Genomic DNA, 24,516 nt, shown 5'->3' with positions numbered 1-24,516 from the left:
AAAAATTGGGAAAACTTTGAAAGTGTCCCCAAGTGCAGTTGCAAAAACCATCAAGCGTTACAAAGAAACTGGCTCACATGAGGACCGCCCCAGGAAAGGAAGACCTAGAGTCACCTCTACTTCTGAGGATAAGTTTATCCAAGTCACCAGCCTCAGAAATCTCAGGTTAACAGTAGCTCAGATTAGAGACCAGGTCAATGCCACACAGAGTTCTAGCAGCAGACACATCTCTACAACAACTGTTAAGAGGAGACTTTGTGCTGCAGGCCTTCATGGTAAAATAGCTGCTAGGAAACCACTGATAAGGACAGGCAACAAGCAGAAGAGACTTGTTTGGGCTAAAGAACACAAGGAATGGACATTAGACCAGTGGAAATCTGTGCTTTGGTCTGATGAGTCCAAATTTGAGATCTTTGGTTCCAACACCGTGTCTTTGTGCGACGCAGAAATGGTGAACAGATGGACTCTACATGCCTGATTCCCACAGTGAAGCATGGAGGAGGAGGTGTGATGGTGTGGGGGTGCTTTGCTGGTGACACTGTTGGGGATTTATTCAAAATTGAAGGCATACTGAACCAGCATGGCTATCACAGCATCTTGCAGCGGCATGCTATTCCATCCGGTTTGCATTTATTTGGACCATCATTTATTTTTCAACAGGACAATGACCCCAAACACACCTCCAGGCTATGTAAGGGCTATTTGACCAAGTAGGAGAGAGATGGGGAGCTATGCCAGATGACCTAGTCTCCACAGTCACCAGACCTGAACCCAATCGAGATGGTTTGGGGTGAGCTGGACCGCAGAGTGAAGGCAAAAGGGCCAACAAGTGCTAAGCATCTCTGGGAACTCCTTCAAGATTGGTGGAAGACCATTTCTGGTGACTACCTCTTGAAGCTCATCAAGAGAATGCCAAGAGTGTGCAAAGCAGTCATCAAAGCAAAAGGTGGCTAATTTGAAGAACTTAGAATATAAGACATATTTTCAGTTGTTTCACACTTTTGTGTTAAGTATATAATTCCACATGTGTTAATTCATCGTTTTGATGCCTTCAGTGTGAATGTACAATTTTCATAGTCATGAAAATACAGAAAAATCTTTAAATGAGAAGGTGTGTCCAAACTTTTGGTCTGTACTGTATATATATATATATAATATTATACATATATATAATCAATGTTTTATCTTAGTTCTGTTAAAAGTTTTAGGCAGGTGTAGGGAAAATTGCTGCAAAGTGAGAATGCTTTAAGAAATAGAAGTGTTAATGGTTTATATTTATCAATTTCCAAAATGTAAAGTGAATGAACAGAAGAGAAATCTAAATCAAATCAATATTTGGTGACTGCCTTTTTCCTTCAAAACAGCATCAAAGCATCAATTCTTCTAGGTATACTTCTCACACAGTTTTTGAAGGAACAAGGCAGGGATGTTGTTCTAAACATCTAGGAGAACTAACCACAGATCTTCTGTAGATGTAGACTTGTGGAAATCATTCTGTCTCTTCATGTAATCCCTGACAGTCATGCTGATTTTGAGATCAGGGCTCTGTGGGATATATCATCACTTCCAGGACTCCTTGTTCTTCTTTACATTGCAGATAGTTCTTAATGACTTTGTATATGTGGGGTTGTTGTCCTGTTGCAAATTAAACCTGGAGTCAATCACAAGCCTCCCTAATGGGATTAAATGATGTTTAAGTATCTGCCTATATTTCTCAGCATTGAGGAGACCTTTAATCTTTGTGTAGAGTAGCTGATCACCAAAAAAGGGGGTATCTTACATATGTGAATTTATAATCCCTCTAAAAATGTTCTTTATTTTTTAAGTATTAAAAACACAAATACACCTGTATAACCTATATTATTAAAAGGTATAATTATACTGTCAATTTCAATGGACCCTACATTCAACTGATATTAGTCAACAATATGAATATGTCCCTTCTTATTGATACATTATTATAAACCAGACAACACCAAAGTTCTGCTAATCCCTCATAGAATACCTAAACTGGTACTGCCTAGCCGCGGAGATAAGAGGTAGGAGTAAAGGTTAGGTTACAGAGATGAAAAGAGACATATCTATTTATATAATTGAGATCCCTTAATAGTAAGATAGTTTACACTGATAGTAGAAATCTTAATACTAGGTAAGTAATAAACATATCATTAGCTGCATGTGCCTCAACGCGTTTCTCTGTCCTTTCAGTTCATCAGGAGGCTTGATAGATGAATGTGTGATGGTAAGCTGATGATAAATGATCAAAGGTTAATTCTGGTATTCCTGGTAATGAAATTTGCCTGCTTTAGATGTCCCTCTATAATGTGGTGTTGGCAAGATACGCCCACTTGCCTATTCCGAAAGTAGAGGACTAGAACTCTAGTGCCACCTAGCAATCCTAAAACTCAATATTGACCCTTTAACAAGCCTTGCCACATGACTTGGGATAAAAGCCAAACCAGATTCTCTGTTTGCAGATACGTGTTTCAGGGTGTTGCCCCTTCTCAGTGCAAAGTAAGAGATTTGGTTTTATGAAAAGCCTCTGACTGGGATCTAAGTGGTAATGTCTCCCCCTGTGGAGATTGACATGCACATTCAATAAGAGGCATTAGAGTTCTAGTCCTCTTCCTTTTTGAAGAGGCAATTTTGCATATTTAATTCTCCCAAAGGAGCATGCATGGCTTATATGTCTCCTTACGCTGGCATGTTACTCTCCACAAGGAGAAATATTATCCCTTAGACAACAGTCAGAGGCCTCTCATACAGCCAAATCAGATCACTTGCATTGCACTGAGGAGGGGCAACATCCCAAAATACGTGTCTGCAAATAGAGATTCTGGTTTTAGTCATTTGGCAAGGCTCGTTAAGGGGTCGATACTGACTTTTAGGATTGCTATGTCCAGTAGATGGCACTAGAGTTCAAGTCCTCTTCCTCTATGAAGAGGCAATTGGTATATTTAAGTCCTCAAGACACGCATTAAAAGCATACTTGCTGTCCCTGTAGCATACTGTTTAATAGGCTTCCAATTAGTAGACCGATGTATCAGGTAAATGATTTATGGTACAGCTACAAACAAATCTGCAATTTTGCAGCCATCCAGTGTGATATGTGTGTAATAAGGACTTTTCTGTCTTGTTTTGAATTGCCTAATAGATAAATCACAAATAGGAAAAGTATTACATTTGTGTATAATTCTGGCATTTGTTGCAGGCACAGTTGAAAACAATAAAAAGTTATTTTCCTAAAAACCCATAAAACAGAAAGGTCAACGGCGACAGCCAAATAGTCCTTGTATATTTTTAATTAGTTTTTTAATGTAAGGTGTCACCTCCCCATCTCGCTCTCTGAAAGGTCAGGCTGATAAAGTAAATACCTATGTGAATCTTGTATTGCAGGCCTGGAAAGAAAATGTTCTGCACGCGAACACCCTCCGGCCCACGCTTTCCCGGGACCGCTGGAGTTGGGAAGAACGCCACATTGACTTTGACTTGTATAAGAAACCCTATGAGAAGGGGTCTCTGTCTGCCCCTGTCCATACAGGTGATTTCTAATTTTTTTTTTTTTTTTCAAATAAAATGATTTCCTAATTACATGTTCAGCGCATTATAAATCTGAGCACAGTTATGTTCCCACTGGACTGATATAATTAGCATGCCTTATTGCTGTTCTTATGTCTTAGCTGTGAAATGACTGCAGGGGGAAAAGTCCACACAAACAAGAGACATAAAAAAGGCACAGCCTCAGACTGGCAGGGGGAATATTGAGACCTGGCACTCACTCTTTTGTTTATACAAGCAGACCTCGACTTAAGAACCTTCCACTTATGTACAACTCGTAGATGCAAACGTCGGATGTTCAAAAAAAAACTTAACACCTCAGCGCTCACCTCTCTGGCCACCCTGCTGTTCGCCGCTTTCTTTCCAGTTGACTTCTTTCCACCATCGCGCGCCATATCTCCATGCTCTTCACTATAGGCCAATTCTGGCCACATCCAAACTTTAGAGGTCACTGCATGTTGTAAGGTCGTGGCGTCAAGAAGACGTGTTCTGAGACCTTATGATGCCCAGTGACCTCTGAAGCCTGAATGCAGCTACAAGTCCTGGCCTGCAGTGAAGAAGCGGCATGTGACGGCAGAAAGAAAAGGACCGGATAACGGCATTGAGGTGGCAAGAGATGAGGTGAGTAGTAGTGACAAAAAAATAATCATCTTTCTGGCTAACCTGCTGCCCACTGTCCAGTCCACTTCTTTCAAGAGTCATGCACCGCATACCTAGCCTCTTCACTTAGGCCAGAACTTCTGGGCGTGTCCATGCACCAGAAGTCACTACACAACATAAAGTCACAACATTGACTTATGATGTACAGTGACTTCAGAGACATGGACACAACCAGAAGTCCTGGCCTATAGTGAAGAGGCTAGGTATGAGGTGCACTATGACGGAAAGAAGAGGACCAGATGGGGTAGAACGAGCACTGGGGTGGCCTGAGAGGTGAGTGACGAGATGAGGCTTCTTTTCTGCCATTGTGTTCCTGCACAAAGACACGTTGGAAGTCCTTATCTAGTTCGGAACTGGGGACTACCTGTATAGCATTTTTTAATCTTCATACCTAGTTCATGTATTTTAAAGGAGCAGTGCCCATACAATGCAGGACTGTACTTCACTGAGAAGTACAGGTAGAAAAAGCTGCTCAATGAATAGATATGTACATAAAGTTAGATGGTTTCTCTTACGCGCTCTCTCTCGTAGATGATACTTCACGGGAGGAACCTATAGTAACGGAGCAACCAGCAGATATTAGGCAGAAAATGAGGTTTCACCGATGTTTGCTTCAGACAGAGCTGACCTCACACGGACCTCACGCAAGTAACCAGCAGAGCAGACTAGAAGGCATGTTAAAAGATCAAGGAGCCAAATTGTCTCTGCAGAAGGCTGGCCTTGCACTAAAGGTGGGAGATACTTGTCCATTGTAAAGCGTAACACTTTCATTAAACCTTCCAATATGCAATAAATTATGTCAAGTTACTCCATAAGACGTATGATGTGAAAAGTTCTAAAAAGGTTTTTTTTTTTAAATGAACTTATAAGGCTTCGCTAAATGGGTCAGATTTCACAAACCTCTTGGAAATAACTGGAGTTTTAGGATAGGGCTACATAGCAATGTTTGGTTGTATAATTGGCACAGTAGTGACCGTAATGTGACTTTTTTGTGAATATTTTCTAAATGATAGATTGATTTGCAGGAGCAGCCATGTTAGTAATCTGGGGCTGCCGTATGTAACTGCTAATCGGTGGGGATGCCATGGTTCAGACCCCCACCAATCTAATCTTGATGATCTATCCCAAGGATAGGTAATCACTCTATAAAAGTTGTGGAAAACCCCTTGAAATTGCCACATTTCTTGACTCTCGAATTTTAGAGTTTATCCTCTTTTTATCCTATTTTGTATGTTAGAGGTCAATACTAGCCCTATCCGACTCCTGTGCTTCCTTGTAAGCATTCAACATATGGTTAAGGAAATATAAATTGTTCCATTCGAAACCAGAGAAAAATGCTTCTCTCCACACTTATGAGCCAATTCTTTTCTTTCCCATGCCTCAAGAAGTCAATAGTCACTCTTAAAAGCTGATAAAATCTGTCTTGTTTAAACAAGATGGACCATCAGCTCACCAAGGGATCAGAGTAGAGCTGTCAATAGAAGCCTAAAGAGAGGGGAGTAGAAAGAAACAGACACAGCTGCTGCTTCCTAGTAAGTGTTTTATCTCATGCCAGTGCTGAATTCAATGATGTACTGCTGTATAATGTCCTTTAAGCTGCTGGTGAACATGTGCCACATTTAGACAGGAGTGCAGGGTTCCCACATGCCTCAGTATGGAGTGTATGGGAGACATAGGCATTGGTCACCAGCCACTAACTCAGAAACAACGTAAAATTTGAGACAGAAGCAGCAGTGAAAAATGAAGAATAGGAATAATGCAATTCTTCATATATACACACATCATCACTTGTTCTGAAAATACAATTGCATAGGCGCAAAAGGTAAATTATGACCAATCAGAATAAAAAGTTGCATGTAAGACAGCAAATAAATGAGATGTAGACAAATAAATACAATGAATGCCCTAGTGTAGAAAATAGCTACTAAATACAAAGGCATAACCCCTCCAAAATCTGAGCGTTTCGCAGAATTGCTTTGTCAGGTTGAAGCAAGCCGTGACGAAGCAACTCTGCAAAATTTGCTTTGTGTTGTAGAGGAGTCTTGCCTTTGTCTTTGGTAGCTATTGTTCTGTGTTCTGGCACTAATTGTATCTATTTATATCTCACTTACTTTATGTTCTGCTTGCAGTTTATTTTTCCGTCAAGTACTTGTTTTTCATACGGTCTTATATTTTTTACATTCTTTTGGGGAATGGGTAATTTATTGTTTGATTTTTGTATTTTTTTTTTTGCATTTTTTCATACCAAATGCCACATACCTTTTTTTCAGGCTAGTATGATTCCAGCAATACAATAAATGAAGACTCTTGTATTTTTTTTTACTATGTTTAAACAATAACATTTAATGAAAAGATTGTGTTTTTTTTATTTAGTTTGTGTTTTTTTTCTGCAGTGGTGGGTATTTAATTAAATGATTTTGTAATAAATGTACCTTTTTTTGGACAATAATCTACGATTCTTTGATCTCTTATGTATTGTTTTTGCAATATATCTGTTCTCAAACATTATTGCCTGTCAGTGTAAAACTGATAGGCAAACTATTATGCAGATACTTATAACAGACCTGCGGCCCCCGACTACCATAGAATAGCACTGGACCTCAAAATCAAATTGTGGGTGTCAGTAGTCAAGGAGCCCCTCTCTCAAACTCCTTAGATGCCATGGTCTTTCGATGCTATGGTCAGTAGCAGCATCTAGGCTAACTGTCCCAGTCTGGACGGCCCGCAGTGTCCACTCCCTCCCATCCCAATATGATGTGAAGAGGTATTGAATAGAGTTGAAAGGATGAATTTGCTGGACTCTGGTCTAGCGTCCAGGTCAGTGTTACCTGGCAGCTAGACAGTGAGGCCAGCGAATCTCTTACTTCCCAGCTTCCACAGAACAAATTTTGATTAGTCAGGGGTGGCGCAACGTCATCTGTAGGTCATGTCTCACAGATGGCGTCGCGTGACGAGAAGCTTGTAATAAAAGAAAATCTTATTGTACGACCTGGCGACTCATGCTGAGATATTTAGCAATAAAATAGTTTTTTGGATCAAAATATCTATATCTTACATGCCTTAATAATTTAACGTCTTTCCCTTCAATTTACTGTCTCCTGGCAACATTTTTGTGTGCGCCAATGTCTATATGTATGAATAAATAACAAGGATAATTACATCTCCTGAAATGTAATTCTTATCTTTCATAGCCCATACCAGGGTTGTCTGTATTATCAAAGTCAGGAAGGAATGGAAGCAAAATCGGGATGAACAGCAAGGGTTTTATTCCAGGAGAACTCAAAGATCACAGCCTGCAATGGACTGACAACATAATTCCCTGCCACAATATGGACCATGAGATATTCCGCAGGCTGAGAGGAAAAGACTTCACGTGAGTTCAAATCACTGTCCGATGTCAAATCTTTATACAGGATAATCAATAACCCTTTAATTGTAGTTTAACTTCCATTAGATGTTCTGTGTCTATATGGCCCCAGGAACTGGTAATGACTTAAAGATCAATTATTGCACAGTTTGCTAAGGTATAAAAGTTCAACAGTAATTCCCTGGATGGCACAGACATCTTCATTTGGCTATTATACATCTTATCCAGCATTTACTTTTTATTTTCCAGAACATGCAGTACTGTGCTAATGTTTTAGGCAGATGTGGAAAAAGTGATGCAAGATAAGAATGTTTTATAGAAGTGTTTATGGTTTATTTTTTATCAATTAACAAAATGCAAAGTGAATGAAGAAAAGAGAAATCTAATTTAAATCAATATTTGGTGAAACCACCTTTTGCCAAAACAGCATCAAAGCATCAGTTGTTCTAGGTACACTTGCACACAGTTTAAAAGGAACTAGCCAGGAAGTTCATTCCAAACATCTTGGAGAATTAACCACAGATCTTCTGTGGATGTTGGTTTGCGTAAATCCTTCTGTCTCGTCATGTAATCCCAGACAGACTTGTTGATTCTGAGATCAGGGCTCTGTGGGACCATATGTCACTCAAGGTGTGAGAAAGACTTAGTGCAACACAGAGGGAAGAGAGAAAGGGAGCCCAGACACTAGGGAAAGGGGGGAGTGGAGACCTCCTAGCCTGGTCTAGTGTCAGTCACCCTGTCTCAACTACCATCCCTATATTGGCTGTTCACCAATCGCCACACGCGTGCCTCGTCCTGACTTTCCCTGGCATATGGCTAAGGCTAAGGAAGGAAGGAGATGAGCACCAGTCGATCTCCACTAAACTCTATTGACAACAAGGGTAGACAAATGGAGGAATTGCTTAGCTTTAGACGACTCCAAACAAATGCGCACACAGCCTCAAGCTCCAGAGAGGACAAAGTACTGCTCTTGCTAAAGCCTCACAAGCAATAATGAATATCGCCGGCACCTCTCTCTCAGACACACCAGGTATGTGTACACCCAGGCCAGGGAGCCAATTAGCCAGAGGGAGGTAGCCGCTGGGTCCTAGAGACAAACAGCCTCCAAGAAGATGTCTGTAACCAAACGTAGAGATCTCCTGCAACCAACTGCGGGGCGACTGTCTGTCATCTCTGACACAACCGTGACAGTTCCCCCCCCCCCTCCTCTGCGTGTGGCCTCAGGACCAGGTTTCTCAGGAAAAGAGATGTGAAATGAGCAAACCAATCTGGGAGCGTTCACCTCTGATGCTGAAACCCACATCCTCTCCTCTGGACCATAGCCTTTCCAGTGCACCAAGTATTGTAGAGAACAACGTTGGAGACGAGAATCTACAATCCTCGAAATCTGCAACTCCAGATTACCATCAACCATTACTGGGGGCGGTGGTAGAGGCGAGGGCTCAAGAGGTTCCACATATTTTTTAAGTAATGACCTATGGAACTTGTTGTGGACTTTAAGGGCCTGAGGAAGTTCAAGACGAAACGCTGCTGGGTTAATGACGGCTGTTATTTTATAGGAACCAATAAATCTAGGTCCCAGCTTCCAAGAAGGAACTTTCAGTCTTATATTCCTAGTAGACAACCACACAAAGTCATTCAGGTCCGGACCTGGCAAGTGTTTTCTGTCAGCCATACGTTTATACCTGTCTCCCATGATCTTCAAATTACTCAGCACACCCTGCCTTACCGAGGAGAGCGATGAAGCAAATCGTTCCTCCTCAGGAACTCCTGAAGCTCCTCCCCCACTAAAGGTACCAAACTGTGGGTGATAACCGTATTCACCGAAGAACAGTGACCTGCCCGTGACCTGCCAGTGGATTCTTTACGATGATTATTAATGGCAAATTCTGCCAGTGGTAGGTAGGATGCCCGATCCTCCTGATTTTCAGAAAACACCTGAAGTATGTCTCCAAATTCTGATTGACAGGCTCGGTCTGTCCATTCGACTGAGGGTGGAAGGCCGAGGAAAAGGACAGCTGCACCCCGAGTCGAGAACAGAATGCCTTCCAAAACTTGGAAACAAACTGGGTCCCCCGTTCTGACACCACATCGGAGGGAACCCCATGAAGCTTCACGATCTCATTTATGAACACCTGAGCAAGTGTCTTGGCATTTGGAAGCGCAAGCAATGCGACAAAATTAACCATTTTATTGAACCTATCTACTTCCACCAAAACCACCGTTTTGCCTGCAGAAACTGGTAGGTCAGTAATAAAATCCATGGACTAGTGTGTCCATGGCCTACTAGGAATAGGTAGCGGAGAAGAGTACCAGACGGACGGGTATGCGAAACCTTAGAACGTGCAAATACTACAAGCTGCTACGTGTTCAATCACATCCCGATGCAACCCCGGACACCAAAAACGAGAGAAGAGATCCGCAGTTGCCTTAGCACCTGGATGCCCAGCAAGCACAGAGTTATGATGTTCCTTAATTACTTTGCGGCGCAGATTAGATGGTACAAATAACTTTCCTGAAGGGCTGGAGGCAGGGGCATCCCCCTGTGCCTCCAACACCTCACCCTCTAGTTCAGGATAAAGTGCCGAAATGACTACCCCTTTCTGTAATATTGGGGCAGGGTTCTCATGGTCACCACCACCAGGGAAGCTCCGTAACCAAGCATCAGCCTTGATATTTTTGACCTCTGGTCGAAAAGTGACAACAAAATTGAACCTAGTAAAAAAACAAGGGACCATCTGGCTTGCCTAGGGTTGAGCCGTTTAGCTGACTGGAGACATGACAGGTTCTTATGGTCAGTAATAACAGTAATAGGATGGACAGCCCCCTCCAGCCAATGTCGCCATTCCTCGAACGCCAATTTGATCACCAAAAGTTCCCTATTACCCACCTCATAATTTCTCTCAACCGAAGACAATTTTTTAGAAAAGAAGGCGCATGGACGCCATTTACCAGGGGACGAACCCTGAGATAACTCAGCCCCATCCCCGACATCCGACGCATGAATCTCCACAATAAAGGGTTGAGAAACATCGAGTTGACTGAGTATAGGTGCAGTGGCAAAATGATTCTTTAAGGAAGAAAAAGCCTGAAGAGAAAAATCAGACCCCTTCTTATTCATGTCAGTAAGGGATTTCACTATAACAGAGTAATTTTGGATGAATTTCCGGTAAAAATTAGTAAAGCCCAAAAAAACGTTGTAGAGCCTTCAGGTTCTCGGGATGTTCCCAGTCAAGGACTGCACGGATCTTCTCCGGATCCATCTGAAAACCCGAAGATGAAAACAAGTACCCCAAAAACTGCACCTCCTGAACAGCAAAAACACATTTTTCTAGTTTGGCATAAAGTTTGTTATCCCTTAATATCTGGAGCCCCTGCTTAACATGCCCCCGATGAGTCTCAAAATCAGGTGAGTAAACCAAAAGGCATAATCAGACTCTTGAAATGCCCTTCCAGGGTATTGAACGCTGTTTTCCATTCGTCCCCTTCTCTGATTCAAACCAGGTTGTAGTCTCCCCTTAAATCCAGCTTGGAGAATACCTTAGCTCCCACAACCTGGCTGAACAAAATCAGGAATCAGAGGAAGAGGGTATGGATCATGAATGGTAATTTGATTTAATTCCTGTAAATCTAAACAGGGACATAGACCGCCATCTTTTTTCTTCACAAAGAAGAACCCTGCTGCCACGGGCAAAATTGAGGGTCTGATATGTCCCTTCTCCAGACTTTCTGCCATGAAATCCTTCATGTCTTGTCTCTCAGAGTCAGGTTTATAGGACAGTCATAAGCACGATGAGGAGGAAAATCCTGACAACCCCTCTCAGAAAAAACGTCCTCAAAACCAGACCGAAAAGCAGGTAATATTTCCGTAGAGACAGTAGCAAGGGAAATATCTAAACAGTTCTCATGGCAGTAATCTCCCCATTCAATAATCTCCCCAGTTTGCCAATCCATCAAAGGATTATGTTTAACAAGCCAAGGGATACCCAAGACAATCAGTGTGGGAAGATTGTCCAGGACATAGCAAGGGATTATTTCACAATCAACTGACCCCACCCTCAGTTTTACATTATGTTCAATCTGAGTAAATGCTTTCTGTGCAAATTGCTCTGAGTCGATGGCGAAAATGGAAGTAGGTTTATCTAAAGTACAGCAAGCAAGACCATAAGTTTTCACAAACTCGGCATCCACCATGCTGACTCAGGCTCCACTGTCAACAAACACAGAAATTTTCTCGGTTTTGCTCTCTAGCACCACCTCTGCTATCAGGACAAAGCGGGAACTGCAGTTTGGCCACAAATGCACCCCTTGTTTATCCAACTCCAGACTACCAAGAGTTAATCGAGTCTCCTATTGTTTAGGAATTGAAGGACAGGTGCCAACAAAGTGTCCCTTTTTCCCACAAAAAAAAAACATATGCCTTTTTTCTTGCAAATCTCTGGGGAGATGTATGATGCAGAGACTCCCCCCAACTGCATGGGTTCCTCCACCTCCCCCAGTAGTGGTTCATCCCCAGACCGCTCCCCTGGCAGAGGTACACAACCTCGACAAGAAGGCCCCGGAGAAGGTGGTCTCATCCATCTATCCCGAAGGCGTCTATCAATACGTATAGCCAAAGACATGGCAGCCTCCAAGGACTGAGGGGTTTCATATACTGCCAAGGCATCTTTTAACCTTTCATTAAGCCCCTCACAAAATTGACTTCTAAGGGCTGAATCATTCCATTTGGAATCTGTTGCCCATTTACGGAATTCTGAATTGTACAGTACAGACCAAAAGTTTGGACACACCTCATTTAAAGATTTTTCTGTATTTTCATGACTATGAAAATTGTACATTCACACTGAAGGCATCAAAACTATGAATTAACACATGTAGAATTATATACTTAACAAAAAAGTGTGAAACAACTGAGAATATGTCTTGTATTCTAGGTTCTTCAAAGTAGCCATCTTTTGCTTTGATGACTGCTTTGCACACTCTTGGCATTCTCTTGATGAGCTTCAAGAGGTAGTCACCGAAAATGGTCTTCCAACAATCTTGAAGGAGTTCCCAGAGATGCTTAGCACTTGTTGGCCCTTTTGCCTTCACTCTGCGGTCCAGTTCACCCTAAACCATCTCAATTGGGTTCAGGTCTGGTGACTGTGGAGGCCAGGTCATCTGGCGTAGGACCCCATCACTCTCCCTCTTGGTCAAATAGCCCTTACACAGCCTGGAGGTGTGTTTGGAGTCATTGTCCTGTTGAAAAATAAATGATGGTCCAACTAAGCGCAAACTGGGTGGAATAGCATGTCGCTGCAAGATGCTGTGGTAGCCATGCTGGTTCAGTATGCCTTCAATTTTGAATAAATCCCCAACAGTGTCACCAGCAAAGCACCCCCACGCCATCACACCTCCTCCTCCATGCTTCATGGTGGGAACCAGGCATGTAGAGTCCATCCGTTCACCTTTTCTGCATCACACAAAGACACGGTTGTTGGAACCAAAGATCTCAAATTTGGACTCATCAGACCAAAGCACTGATTTCCACTGGTCTAATGTCCATTCCTTGTGTTCTTTAGCCCAAACAAGTCTCTTCTGCTTGTTGCCTGTCCTTAGCAGTGGTTTCCTAGCAGCTATTTTACCATGAAGGCCTGCTGCACAAAGTCTTTTCTTAACAGTTGTTGTAGAGATGTGTCTGCTGCTAGATCTCTGTGTGGCATTGACCTGGTCTCTAATCTGAGCTGCTGTTAACCTGCGATTTCTGTGGCTGGTGACTCGGATAAACTTATCCTCAGAAGCAGAGGTGACTCTTGGTCTTCTTTTCCTGGGGCGGTCCTCATGTGAGCCAGTTTCTTTGTAGCGCTTGATAGTTTTTGCAACTGCACTTGGGGACACTTTCAAAGTTTTCCCAATTTTTCGGACTGACTGACCTTAGTTTCTTAAAGTAATGATGGCCACTCGTTTTTCTTTACTTAGCTGTTTTTTTCTTGCCATAATACAAATTCTAACAGTCTATTCAGTAGGACTATCAGCTGTGTATCCACCTGACTTCTGCACAACACAACTGATGGTCCCAACCCCATTTATAAGGCAAGAAATCCCACTTATTAAACCCGACAGGGCACACCTGTGAAGTGAAAACCATTTCCGGTGACTACCTCTTGAAGCTCATCAAGAGAATGCCAAGAGTGTGCAAAGCAGTCATCAAAGCAAAAGGTGGCTACTTTGAAGAACCTAGAATATAACACATTTTCAGTTGTTTCACACTTTTTTGTTAAGTATATAATTCCATGTGTGTTAATTCATAGTTTTGATGCCTTTAAATGAGAAGGTGTGTCCAAACGTTTGGTCTCTACTGTATGTCTCCACTGACCTATTCCCCTGCTGAAGGCGACATAGCCTAGACTCAACCAAGGCGACTCGGTCAGGGTCATCATAGATAAGGGCCAGAGCCCCGAAAAACCCCTCCACAGACTGGAGACAAACAGAGTCCTATGGTAAAGAAAACGCCCAGGATTGAGGATCGCCCTGCAGTAAAGAGATCACAATTCCAACCCGTTGCTCCTCATTTCCGGAGGAATAGGGACGAAGTTTAAAATACAATTTGCTGGCCTCCTTGAATACAAAAAACTTGTCCCTACCTCCAGAAAACCTTTCCGGAAGGGCAACCTTGGGTTCAGGCTGGGCAGGTATACCTGCAGAGATCCCCATATTGGCGACCTGTAGCCTCTGATGCTGCTGCCGTACCTCACCGCAAAGGTTATTCACCTCCAGAGACAGCCTGCTCAGCAGCTCTGCAAGCTCTGCAACTGAACCCATACCAAAGGAGAAAGGAAAAAAAAAGTTTCACGCCCAAAAACACACAGAGAAAAAAAAATGTCAATTTTGTTTCTTTTTCCTATTCAAAACTTGGTCAGCCAGCGATAATGTCATGCAAGGTGTGGGAAAGACACTAGGGAAAGGGGGGAGTGGAGACCTCCTAGTCTGGTCTAGTGTCACCCTGTCTCAACTACCGTCCCTATATTGGCTCTTCACCAATCGCTGCACGCGTGCCTTTTCCTGACTTTCCCTGGCATATGGCTAAGGCTAGGGAAGGAAGGAGATGAGCACTAGTCAATCTCCACTAAACTCTATAGACATCAAGGGTAGACAAATGGGGGAATTGCTTAGCTTTAGACGACTCCAAACAAATGCGCACACGGCCTCAAGCTCCTGAGAGGACAAAGTACTGCTCTCGCTAAAGCCTCACAGGTAGTAATGGATATCGCCGGCACCTCCCTCTCAGACACACCAGGTATTTATACACCCAGGCCAGGGAGCCAATTAGCCAGAGGGAGGTAGCTGCTGGGACCTAGAGACAGCCAGCCTCTAAGAAGATGTCTGTAATGCCAAACGTAGAGATCTCCTGCAACCAACTGCTGGGCGACTGTCTGTCACCTCTAACACACCCGTGACACCATACCATCACTTACAGGTCTCCTTGTTCTTTACACTGAGGATAGTTCTTAATGACATTAGCTGTATGTTTGTGGTCTTTGTCCTGCTACAGAATACATTTGGAGCCAATCAGATGCCTCCCTGATGGTATTGTATGATGGATAAGTATCTGCCTGTATTTCCCAGCATAGAAGACACCTAAAAATGGGCAAAGTTGAGGACCATAGACACAGTGGTCGGCCACGCAAATTAGTGCAGCAAATGAAAGATACATCATACATACTTTGAAATCAAATGTTGACCAGCAGAGCCATCAGCTCAGAACTGGAAGCCCCTAGTGGGACACAGCTTCATCCATCTACTGTTCAAAGAAGTCTAGCCAGAAGTGGTCTTCATGGGAGGATTGCTGCCAAAATCTATATCTTCTACATGGAAACAATGCTAAGTGACTCATTTCTGCACAAAAACATACGAACTAGGATGCAAAAAAAATGGCAGCTGGTTCTCTGGGCTGAAAAATCAAATAGCGAAATATTTTGGTATAGCAGAAGACTTTTTGTTTATGATAATCTGGAAAGCGAAACAAGAATGAGTGTCTGCAGGCAGCAGTGAAGCACAGTGGAGGGTCCTTGCAAGTATTGGACTGCATTTCAGCAAATTGAGTCAGGATTAATGGTGTCCTCAATGCTGAGAAATACAGGCAGATACTTATTCATCATGTAATAAAATCAGGGTGGTGTCTGCCTACAAATTTATTCTGCAGCAGGACAACGACCCCAAATATACAGCCAATATTATTAAGAACTATCTTCAGCATAAAGAAGAACAAGAAGTCCTGGAAGTGATGATAAAGCCCACAGCGCCCTGATCTCAACATCATTCAGTCTGTCCGGGATGCATGAAGAGACAGAAGGATTTGTGCAAGCGACATCCACAGATCTGTGGTTAGTTCTCCAAGATGTTTTCAGCAACCTTCCTGCCCAGTTCTCTCAAAAACTGTGCAAATGTATCTAGAAGAATTTATGCTTTTTTGATATTTTGAAGGCAAAGCCAAATATTGATTTGATTTTGATTTCTCTAATGTTCTTTCACTCGGGCCGAGCTCCGAGTATTTACAGCTGCTCGGTGATATGGTTGAATCGCTCCCGTGTGTATGATTTGCAACTGTTTGACAGTTTTATTACATGTGAGGAATGTCTATTTCTTACACATTCCTCACATGTAATAAAACTGTCAAACAGTTGCAAATCATGCACATGGGAGCGATTCAACCATATCACCAAGCAGCTATAAATACTCGGAGCTCGGCCCGAGCATACTCGGACAGAACATACTCGCTCAACCCTACTCAGTACATGATCCTTTAGAAGCTACTTTTAGCTGCTGCTCAGCCTTATCTGCACACTATATTCAAACAGTTTGTATAAGAGACTTTCCCTTTTTGCTTCTCAGACATGTACTCAGACCAGGCCCGAACTTTCTATCTGCCCAAATAGATTCTGGTCAGTTTCACAGTGGACCGTGTTTCTTGAACACATGATGGGACTTCCACTGTTGCTCTTTTCCAGCCCCAGATGTTTTTTCTGCTGTCCATAGTGGCCAGCAGAATAAAGAAAAAAAAACATTTTCCAGAATTTTTTAGATTTTCCTGCAATTTGTACTGCCTTTTTACTTGTGCAGTACAAACATGAACTGAAGAGAAGGAGGAAGGAGACAGATCTCACCAATCACTGTTGAGCTGGCTCTCTGTGGGCTTCTCCAAACCGTTTTCTTAGAGCTCCACCAAAGAAGTAGTGGTGGCTGCGGTTGAGTATAACTGACTGTGTAATTTATATACTGTAATCTTTATATGATTTATATACTGTAAGTGTCTCCTATGTGTTGTTTACACAGCAGTCTCGGTGTATCCTATGTGATAAATACAGAAGTCTGTGTATCCTATGAGATTTATATACAATAGTCACAGTGTCTCCTATGTGATGAATACAGAAGTCTGAGTAACTTATTTGATGCATGCAACAGTCCCAGTGTATCCTATCTGATGTACAGGTGCATCTCACTAAATTAGAATATCCTTAAAAAGTTAATTTATTTCAGTTCTTCAATACAAAAAGTGAAACTCATATATTATATAGAGTCATTACAAACAGCGTGATCTATTTCAAGTGTTTATTTCTGTTAATGTTGATGGTTATGGCTTACATCCAATGAAAACACAAAAGCCATTATCTCAGTAAATTAAAATAATTAACAAAAAACACCTGCAAAGGCTTCCTAAGCGTTTAAAAAGGTCCCTTAGTCTGTTTCAGTAGGCTCCACAATCATGGGGAAGAAACTGACTTGACAGATGTCCAGAAAGCAGTCATTGGCACACTCCACAAGGTCCCAGAGTTCCAATTTTCATTTGGAAATCAAGGTCCCAGAGTCTGGAGGAAGAGTGGAGAGGCCACAATCCAAGCTGCTGGAGGTCTAGTGTGAAGTTTCCACAATCAGTGATGGTTTGGGGAGCCATGTCATCTGCTGGTGTAGGTCCACTGTGATTTATCAACATCAAAGTCAGCGCAGTCGTCTACCAGGACATTTTAGAGCACTTCATGCTTCCCTCTGCCGACAAGCTTTTTGGAGATGGAAATTTCATTCTTCAGCAGGACTTGGCACCTGTCCACACTGCCAAAAGTACCAATACCTGGTTTAAAAACAACAGTATCACTGTGCTTGATTGGCCAGCAAACTCGCCTGAGGTATGGGGTATTGTCAAGAGGAAGATGAGAGACACCAGACCCAACAATGCAGACGAGCTGAAGGCTGCTATCAAAGCAACCTGGGCTTCCATAACACCTCAGCAGTGCCACAGGCTGATCGCCTCCATGCCACGCCGCATTGATGCAGTAATTGATGCAAAAGGAGCCCCGACCAAGTATTGAGTGCATTTACTGAACATACATTTCAGTAGGCTAACATTTCAGAATTTAAAAACATTACATTATCCAAGCTGTTGTTATAAAGTATTCTAATTTACTGAGATAATGTTTTTTGTGTTTTCATTGGCTGTAAGCCATAATCATCAACATTAACAGAAATAAACACTTGAAATAGATAACTCTGTTTGTAATGACTCTATAATATGAATTTCACTTTTTGTATTGAAGAACTGAAATAAATTAACTTTTTGATATTCTAATTTAGTAAGATGCACCTGTATATTCAGCTGTCTGTGTATTCTATATGATGAATACAGCAGTCACAGTGTATCTTATTTAATGTTTATTCAGCAGTCTGTGTCTCTTATGTGATATGTGGTCAAAATTGTTGGTACCCCTCGTTTAATGAAAGAAAAACCGACAATGGTCACAGAAATAACTTGAATTTGACAAAAGTAATAATAAATTATAATCTATAAAAATGAACAATTGAAAGTCAGTCATTGCTTTTCTGCTTCCACAGAATTTAAAAAAAAATTGAACTCATGAAATAGGCCTGGACAGAAATGATGGTTTTCTTCTTAGCTTAATATTTTGTTGAACAACCTTTTGAGGCAATCACTGCAATCAAACGATTCCTGTAACTGTCAATGAGACTTCTGCACCTCTCGACTGGTATTTTGGCCCACTCCTCATGAGCAAACTGCTCCAGTTGTCTTGTGTTTGATGCTTGCCTTTTCCAGACGACATGTTTCAGCTCTTTCCAAAGATGCTCAATAGGATTTAGGTCAGGGCTCATAGAAGGCCACTTCAGAATAGTCCAATGTTTTCCTCTTAGCCATTCTTGGGTGTTTTTAGCTGTGTGTTTTGGGTCATTATCCTGTTGCAAGACCCATGACCAGCGACTGAGACCAAGCTTTCTGACACTGGGCTGCACATTTCTCTCTAGAATCCCTTGATAGTCTTGAGATTTCATTGTATCCTGCACATTGTCTCATCTGTCCATAGGACATTCTCCCAGAAGCTTTGTGGCTTGTCAACATGTAGTTTGGCAAATTCCAGTCTGGCTTTTTTATGTTTTTTTTCAACAATGGTGTTCTCCTTGGTCGTCTCCCATGAAGTCCACTTTGGATCAAACAATGACGATTGGTGCGATCTGACACTGATGTTCCTTGAGCTTGAAGTTCATCTTTAATCTCTTTAGAAGTTATGATGGGCTCTTTTATTACCATTCGTATTCTCTATCTCTTTTATTTGTCATCAATTTTCCTCCTGTGGCCACGTCAATGGTGGTTGGCTACAGTCCCATGGATCTTAAATTTCTGAATAATATGTGCAACTGTAGTCACAGGAACATCAAGCTGCTTGGAGATGGTCTTGTAACCTTTACCTTTAACATGCTTGTCTATAATTTTCTTTCTAATCTCCTGAGACAACTCTTTCCTTTGCTTCCTCTGGTCCATGTTGAGTGTGGTACACACAATGTCACCAAACAGCACAGTGAGTATCTGTAGCCCTATATACAGGCCCACTGACTGATTACAAAATTGTAGACACCTGTGATGCTAATTAGTGGACACAACTTGATTTAACAAGTCCCTTTTGTCACATTATTTTCAGGGTACCATCATTTCTGTCCAGGCCTATTTTATGAGTTTAATTTTTTTTTTAAATTCTGTGGAAGCAGGGTTGAAAAGCAATGTCTGACTTTCATTTGTTCATTTTCATAGATTTTTTTATTTATTATTACTTTTGTCAGATTCAAGTTATTTCTGTGACCATTGTGGGTTTTTCTTTCATTAAATGAGGGGTACCAACAATTTTGACAACTTGTGTATATGATAAATACAGCAGTCCTAGTGTCTCCTATATGATGTATACAGCAGTCCCAGTGTCTCCTATATGATAGATAGATAGATAGATACAGCAGTGTCAGTGTATCCTATGTGTGATGTATACTCATCTAATAAGTGTCTCCTATGTGATCAATACAGCCGTCACATTGTCTATATGATGTATACAGCACTTGCAGTGTATCCTATGTGATGTATACAGCAGTCTCAGTATATCCTATGTGATGATTACAGCAGTCTCGGTGTCTCCTGTGTGATAAATACAGCAGTTGCAGTATATCCTATGTGATAAATACAGCAGTTGCAGTGTATCCTATGTGATTGATGTGTATTCAGAGGTCTATGTTTCCTATATGATGAATGCAGCAGTCGGTGTCTCTTATGTTATAAATACCGCGGTCTCCATGTCTTCTATATGATGAATACAGCTGACTCAGTGTATCCTATGTGATGTATGTTATGTACACCAGTCTTGGTATCTCCCATGTGATGGATATACAGCAGATTCGTAGTGTCACAGATGTGTTATATACAGCAGTCTCAATGTCACCTAAGTGATATATACAGCCGTCTCAAACTATCCAATGTGATGAATACAGCTGTCCCAGTGTGTCTTATGTAATTTATACAGTAGGGGCTCAGTGTATCCCATATGTTGAATACAGCTGTCCCAGTGTATCCTGTGTGATGTATACAGTAGTCGTAGTGTATCCTATGTGGTGCATATACAACAGTTTCAGTGTCTCCCATGTGATGCATATACAGCAGTCTCTGTGTATCCTATGTAATGTAAATACAGCAGTCTCTGTGTATCCTATGTGATGAATATTCAGCTAGTGCAGTGTATTCTGTTTGTTGTATGTAACATAATAAAATCTATAGTGCGGAGGCACATCTTCACACAATATATATATCATACAGACAACTCCACAATATATTCTATAACACAGTATATAGTGTGGAGCTGTGTAAATACTAAATAATATATAGTATGGACTCCCCAGTATATACAGTGGGTACGGAAAGTATTCAAACCCCTTTACATTTTTCACTCTTTGTTTCATTGCAGCCATTTGGTAAGTTCTAAAAAGTTCATTTTTTTCTCATTAAAGTACACTCTGCACCCCATCTTGACTGAAAAAAAACAGAAATGTAGAAATTTTTGCAAATTTATTAAAAATGAAAAGCTGAAATATCACATGGTCATAAGTATTCAGACCCTTTGCTCAGATACTCATATTTAAGTCACATGCTGTCCATTTCCTTGTGATCCTCCTTGAGATGGTTCTACTCCTTGATTGGAGTCCAGCTGTGTTTAATTAAACTGATAGGACTTGATTTGGAAAGGCACACCCCTATCTATATAAGACCTCACAGCTCACAGTGCATGTCAGACCAAATGAGAATCATGAGCTCAAAGGAACTGCCCAAGGAGCTCAGAGACAGAATTGTGGCAAGGCACAGATCTGGCCAAGGTTATAAAAGAATTTCTGCATTATTCAAGGTTCCTAAGAGCACAGTGGCCTCCATAATCCTTAAATGAAAGAAGTTTGGGACCACCAGAAGTCTTCCTAGACCTGGCCGTCCAGCCAACTGAGCAATCGTGGGAGAAGAGCCTTGGTGAGAGAGGTAAAGAAGAACCCCAAGATCACTGTGGCTGAGCTCCAGAGATGCAGTAGGGAGATGGGAGAAAGTTCCACAAAGTCAATTATCACTGCAGCCCTCCACCAGCCCGACTTTATGGCAGAGTGGCCCAACGGAAGCCTCTCCTCAATGCAAGACATATGAAAGCCCGCATAGAGTTTGCTCAAAAACACATGAAGGACTCCCAGACTATGAGAAATAATATTCTCTGGTCTGATGAGACGAAGATAGAACTTTTTGGCGATAATTCTAAGCGGTATGTGTGGAGAAAACCAGGCACTGCTCATCACCTGCCCAATACAATCCCAACAGTGAAACATGGTGATGGCAGCATCATACTATGGGGGTGTTTTTCAGCTGCAGAGACAGGACAACTGGTTGCAATTGAAGGAAACCTGAATGTGGCCAAGTACAGAGATATCCTGGATGAAAACCTCTTCCAGAGTGCTCTGGACCTCAGACTTGGCCGAAGGTTCACCTTCTAACAAGACAATGACCCTAAGCACACAGTTAAAATAACAAAGGAGTGGCTTCAGAACAACTCTGTGACCATTCTTGACTGGCACAGCCAGAGCCCTGACCTAAACCCAATTGAGCATGTCTGGAGAGACCTGAAAATGGCTGTCCACCAACGTTCACCATTGAACCTGACTGAACTGGAGAGGATCTGCAAGGGAGAATGGCAGAGGATACCCAAAACCAGGTGTGAAAAACTTGTTGCATCATTCCCAAGAAGACTCATGGCTGTACTAGCTCCAAAGGGTGACCATGTGATATTTCAGTTTTTCTTTTTTAATACATTTGCAAACATTTCTACATTTCTGGGTTTTTTTTCAGTCAATATGGGGTGCAGAGTGTACTTTAATGAGAAAAAAATGAACTTTTAATAATTTACCAAACGGCTGCAATGAAACAAAGAGTGAAAAATGTAAAGAGGTCTGAATACTTTCCGTACCCACTGTATTATATGCGCCGGCACAGCCCCACACTAAATACTGTGTACACAGCTCCACAGTATATAATATAGTATCGTTTACACATTTATAGTGTGGAGCAATGTATGATGCATGCATGTCTCATTATATCAGTATATGTGTGTGTGTAAACTCTGCACAGTACCACATCTCCCGTCCTGTATACTGGGTATAATACACGGTATCTGAATTATTCTGTATATATACACAGCACACTACCACTTCTCCTGTCTGGTATACTGGGTGCAATACTCGGTATCTGTATTATTCTGTATATATACTGTGCACACTACCACTTCTCCTGTCTGGTATACTGGGTGCAATACTCGGTATCTGTATTATTCTGTATATATACTGCACACACTACCACTTCTCCTGTCTGGTATACTGGGTGCAATACTCGGTATCTGTATTATTCTGTATATATACTGTGCACACTACCACTTCTTCTGTCTGGTATACTGGGTGCAATACTCGGTATCTGTATTATTCTGTATATATACTGTGCACACTACCACTTCTCCTGTCTGGTATACTGGGTGCAATACTCGGTATCTGTATTATTCTGTATATATACTGTGCACACTACCACTTCTCCTGTCTGGTATACTGGGTGCAATACTCGGTATCTGTATTATTCTGTATATATACTGCACACACTACCACTTCTCCTGTCTGGTATACTGGGTGCAATACTCGGTATCTGTATTATTCTGTATATATACTGTGCACACTACCACTTCTTCTGTCTGGTATACTGGGTGCAATACTCGGTATCTGTATTATTCTGTATATATACTGTGCACACTACCACTTCTCCTGTCTGGTATACTGGGTGCAATACTAGGTATCTGTATTATTCTGTATATATACTGCACACACTACCACTTCTCCTGTCTGGTATACTGGGTGCAATACTCGGTATCTGTATTATTCTGTATATATACTGTGCACACTACCACTTCTTCTGTCTGGTATACTGGGTGCAATACTCGGTATCTGTATTATTCTGTATATATACTGTGCACACTACCACTTCTCCTGTCTGGTATAATGGGTGCAATACTCGGTATCTGTATTATTCTGTATATATACTGTGCACACTACCACTTCTCCTATCCTGTATACTGGGTGTAATTCTCAGTATCTGTATTATTCTGTTTATATACTGTGCACACTACCACTTCTCCTGTCTGGTATACTGGGTGTAATTCTCAGTATCTGTATTATTCTGTTTATATACTGTGCACACTACCACTTCTCCTGTCTGGTATACTGGGTGCAATACTCGGTATCTGTATTATTCTGTATATATACTGCACACACTACCACTTCTCCTATCCTGTATACTGGGTGCAATACTCGGTATCTGTATTATTCTGTATATATACTGCGCACACTACCACTTCTCCTGTCTGGTATACTGTGTGCAATACTCGGTATCTGTATTATTCTGTATATATACTGTGCACACTACCACTTCTCCTGTCTGGTATACTGGGTGCAATACTCGGTATCTGTATTATTCTGTATATATACTGCACACACTACCACTTCTCCTGTCTGGTATACTGGGTGCAATACTCGGTATCTGTATTATTCTGTATATATACTGTGCACACTACCACTTCTTCTGTCTGGTATACTGGGTGCAATACTCGGTATCTGTATTATTCTGTATATATACTGTGCACACTACCACTTCTCCTGTCTGGTATAATGGGTGCAATACTCGGTATCTGTATTATTCTGTATATATACTGTGCACACTACCACTTCTCCTATCCTGTATACTGGGTGTAATTCTCAGTATCTGTATTATTCTGTTTATATACTGTGCACACTACCACTTCTCCTGTCTGGTATACTGGGTGTAATTCTCAGTATCTGTATTATTCTGTTTATATACTGTGCACACTACCACTTCTCCTGTCTGGTATACTGGGTGCAATACTCGGTATCTGTATTATTCTGTATATATACTGCACACACTACCACTTCTCCTATCCTGTATACTGGGTGCAATACTCGGTATCTGTATTATTCTGTATATATACTGCGCACACTACCACTTCTCCTGTCTGGTATACTGTGTGCAATACTCGGTATCTGTATTATTC

The 24,516-nt window shown here is 41.6% G+C and overlaps 1 protein-coding gene across 1 annotated transcript in view; it reads left to right on the top strand.

Annotated features, from left to right (window-relative positions):
* The window catches only part of CFAP92 (cilia and flagella associated protein 92 (putative)), a 186,505-nt gene that overhangs the window by 145,405 nt on the left and 16,584 nt on the right, over positions 1-24,516 (top strand). The window contains exons 15-17 of the mRNA XM_073644476.1: positions 3,397-3,541; positions 4,750-4,949; positions 7,410-7,591. Of these exons, the coding sequence (XP_073500577.1) occupies positions 3,397-3,541; positions 4,750-4,949; positions 7,410-7,591 (527 nt within the window). The remainder of the gene's footprint in view (positions 1-3,396; positions 3,542-4,749; positions 4,950-7,409; positions 7,592-24,516) is intronic.

This window comes from Phyllobates terribilis, unplaced genomic scaffold, assembly GCF_046119375.1.
Source record: "Phyllobates terribilis strain yellow unplaced genomic scaffold, ASM4611937v1 Scaffold_8__6_contigs__length_399053987, whole genome shotgun sequence".
NCBI classification, from domain to species: domain Eukaryota; kingdom Metazoa; phylum Chordata; class Amphibia; order Anura; family Dendrobatidae; genus Phyllobates; species Phyllobates terribilis.
Note: the sequence above shows the minus strand (reverse complement) of the source record. Positions and strands in the feature narration are given on the sequence as shown.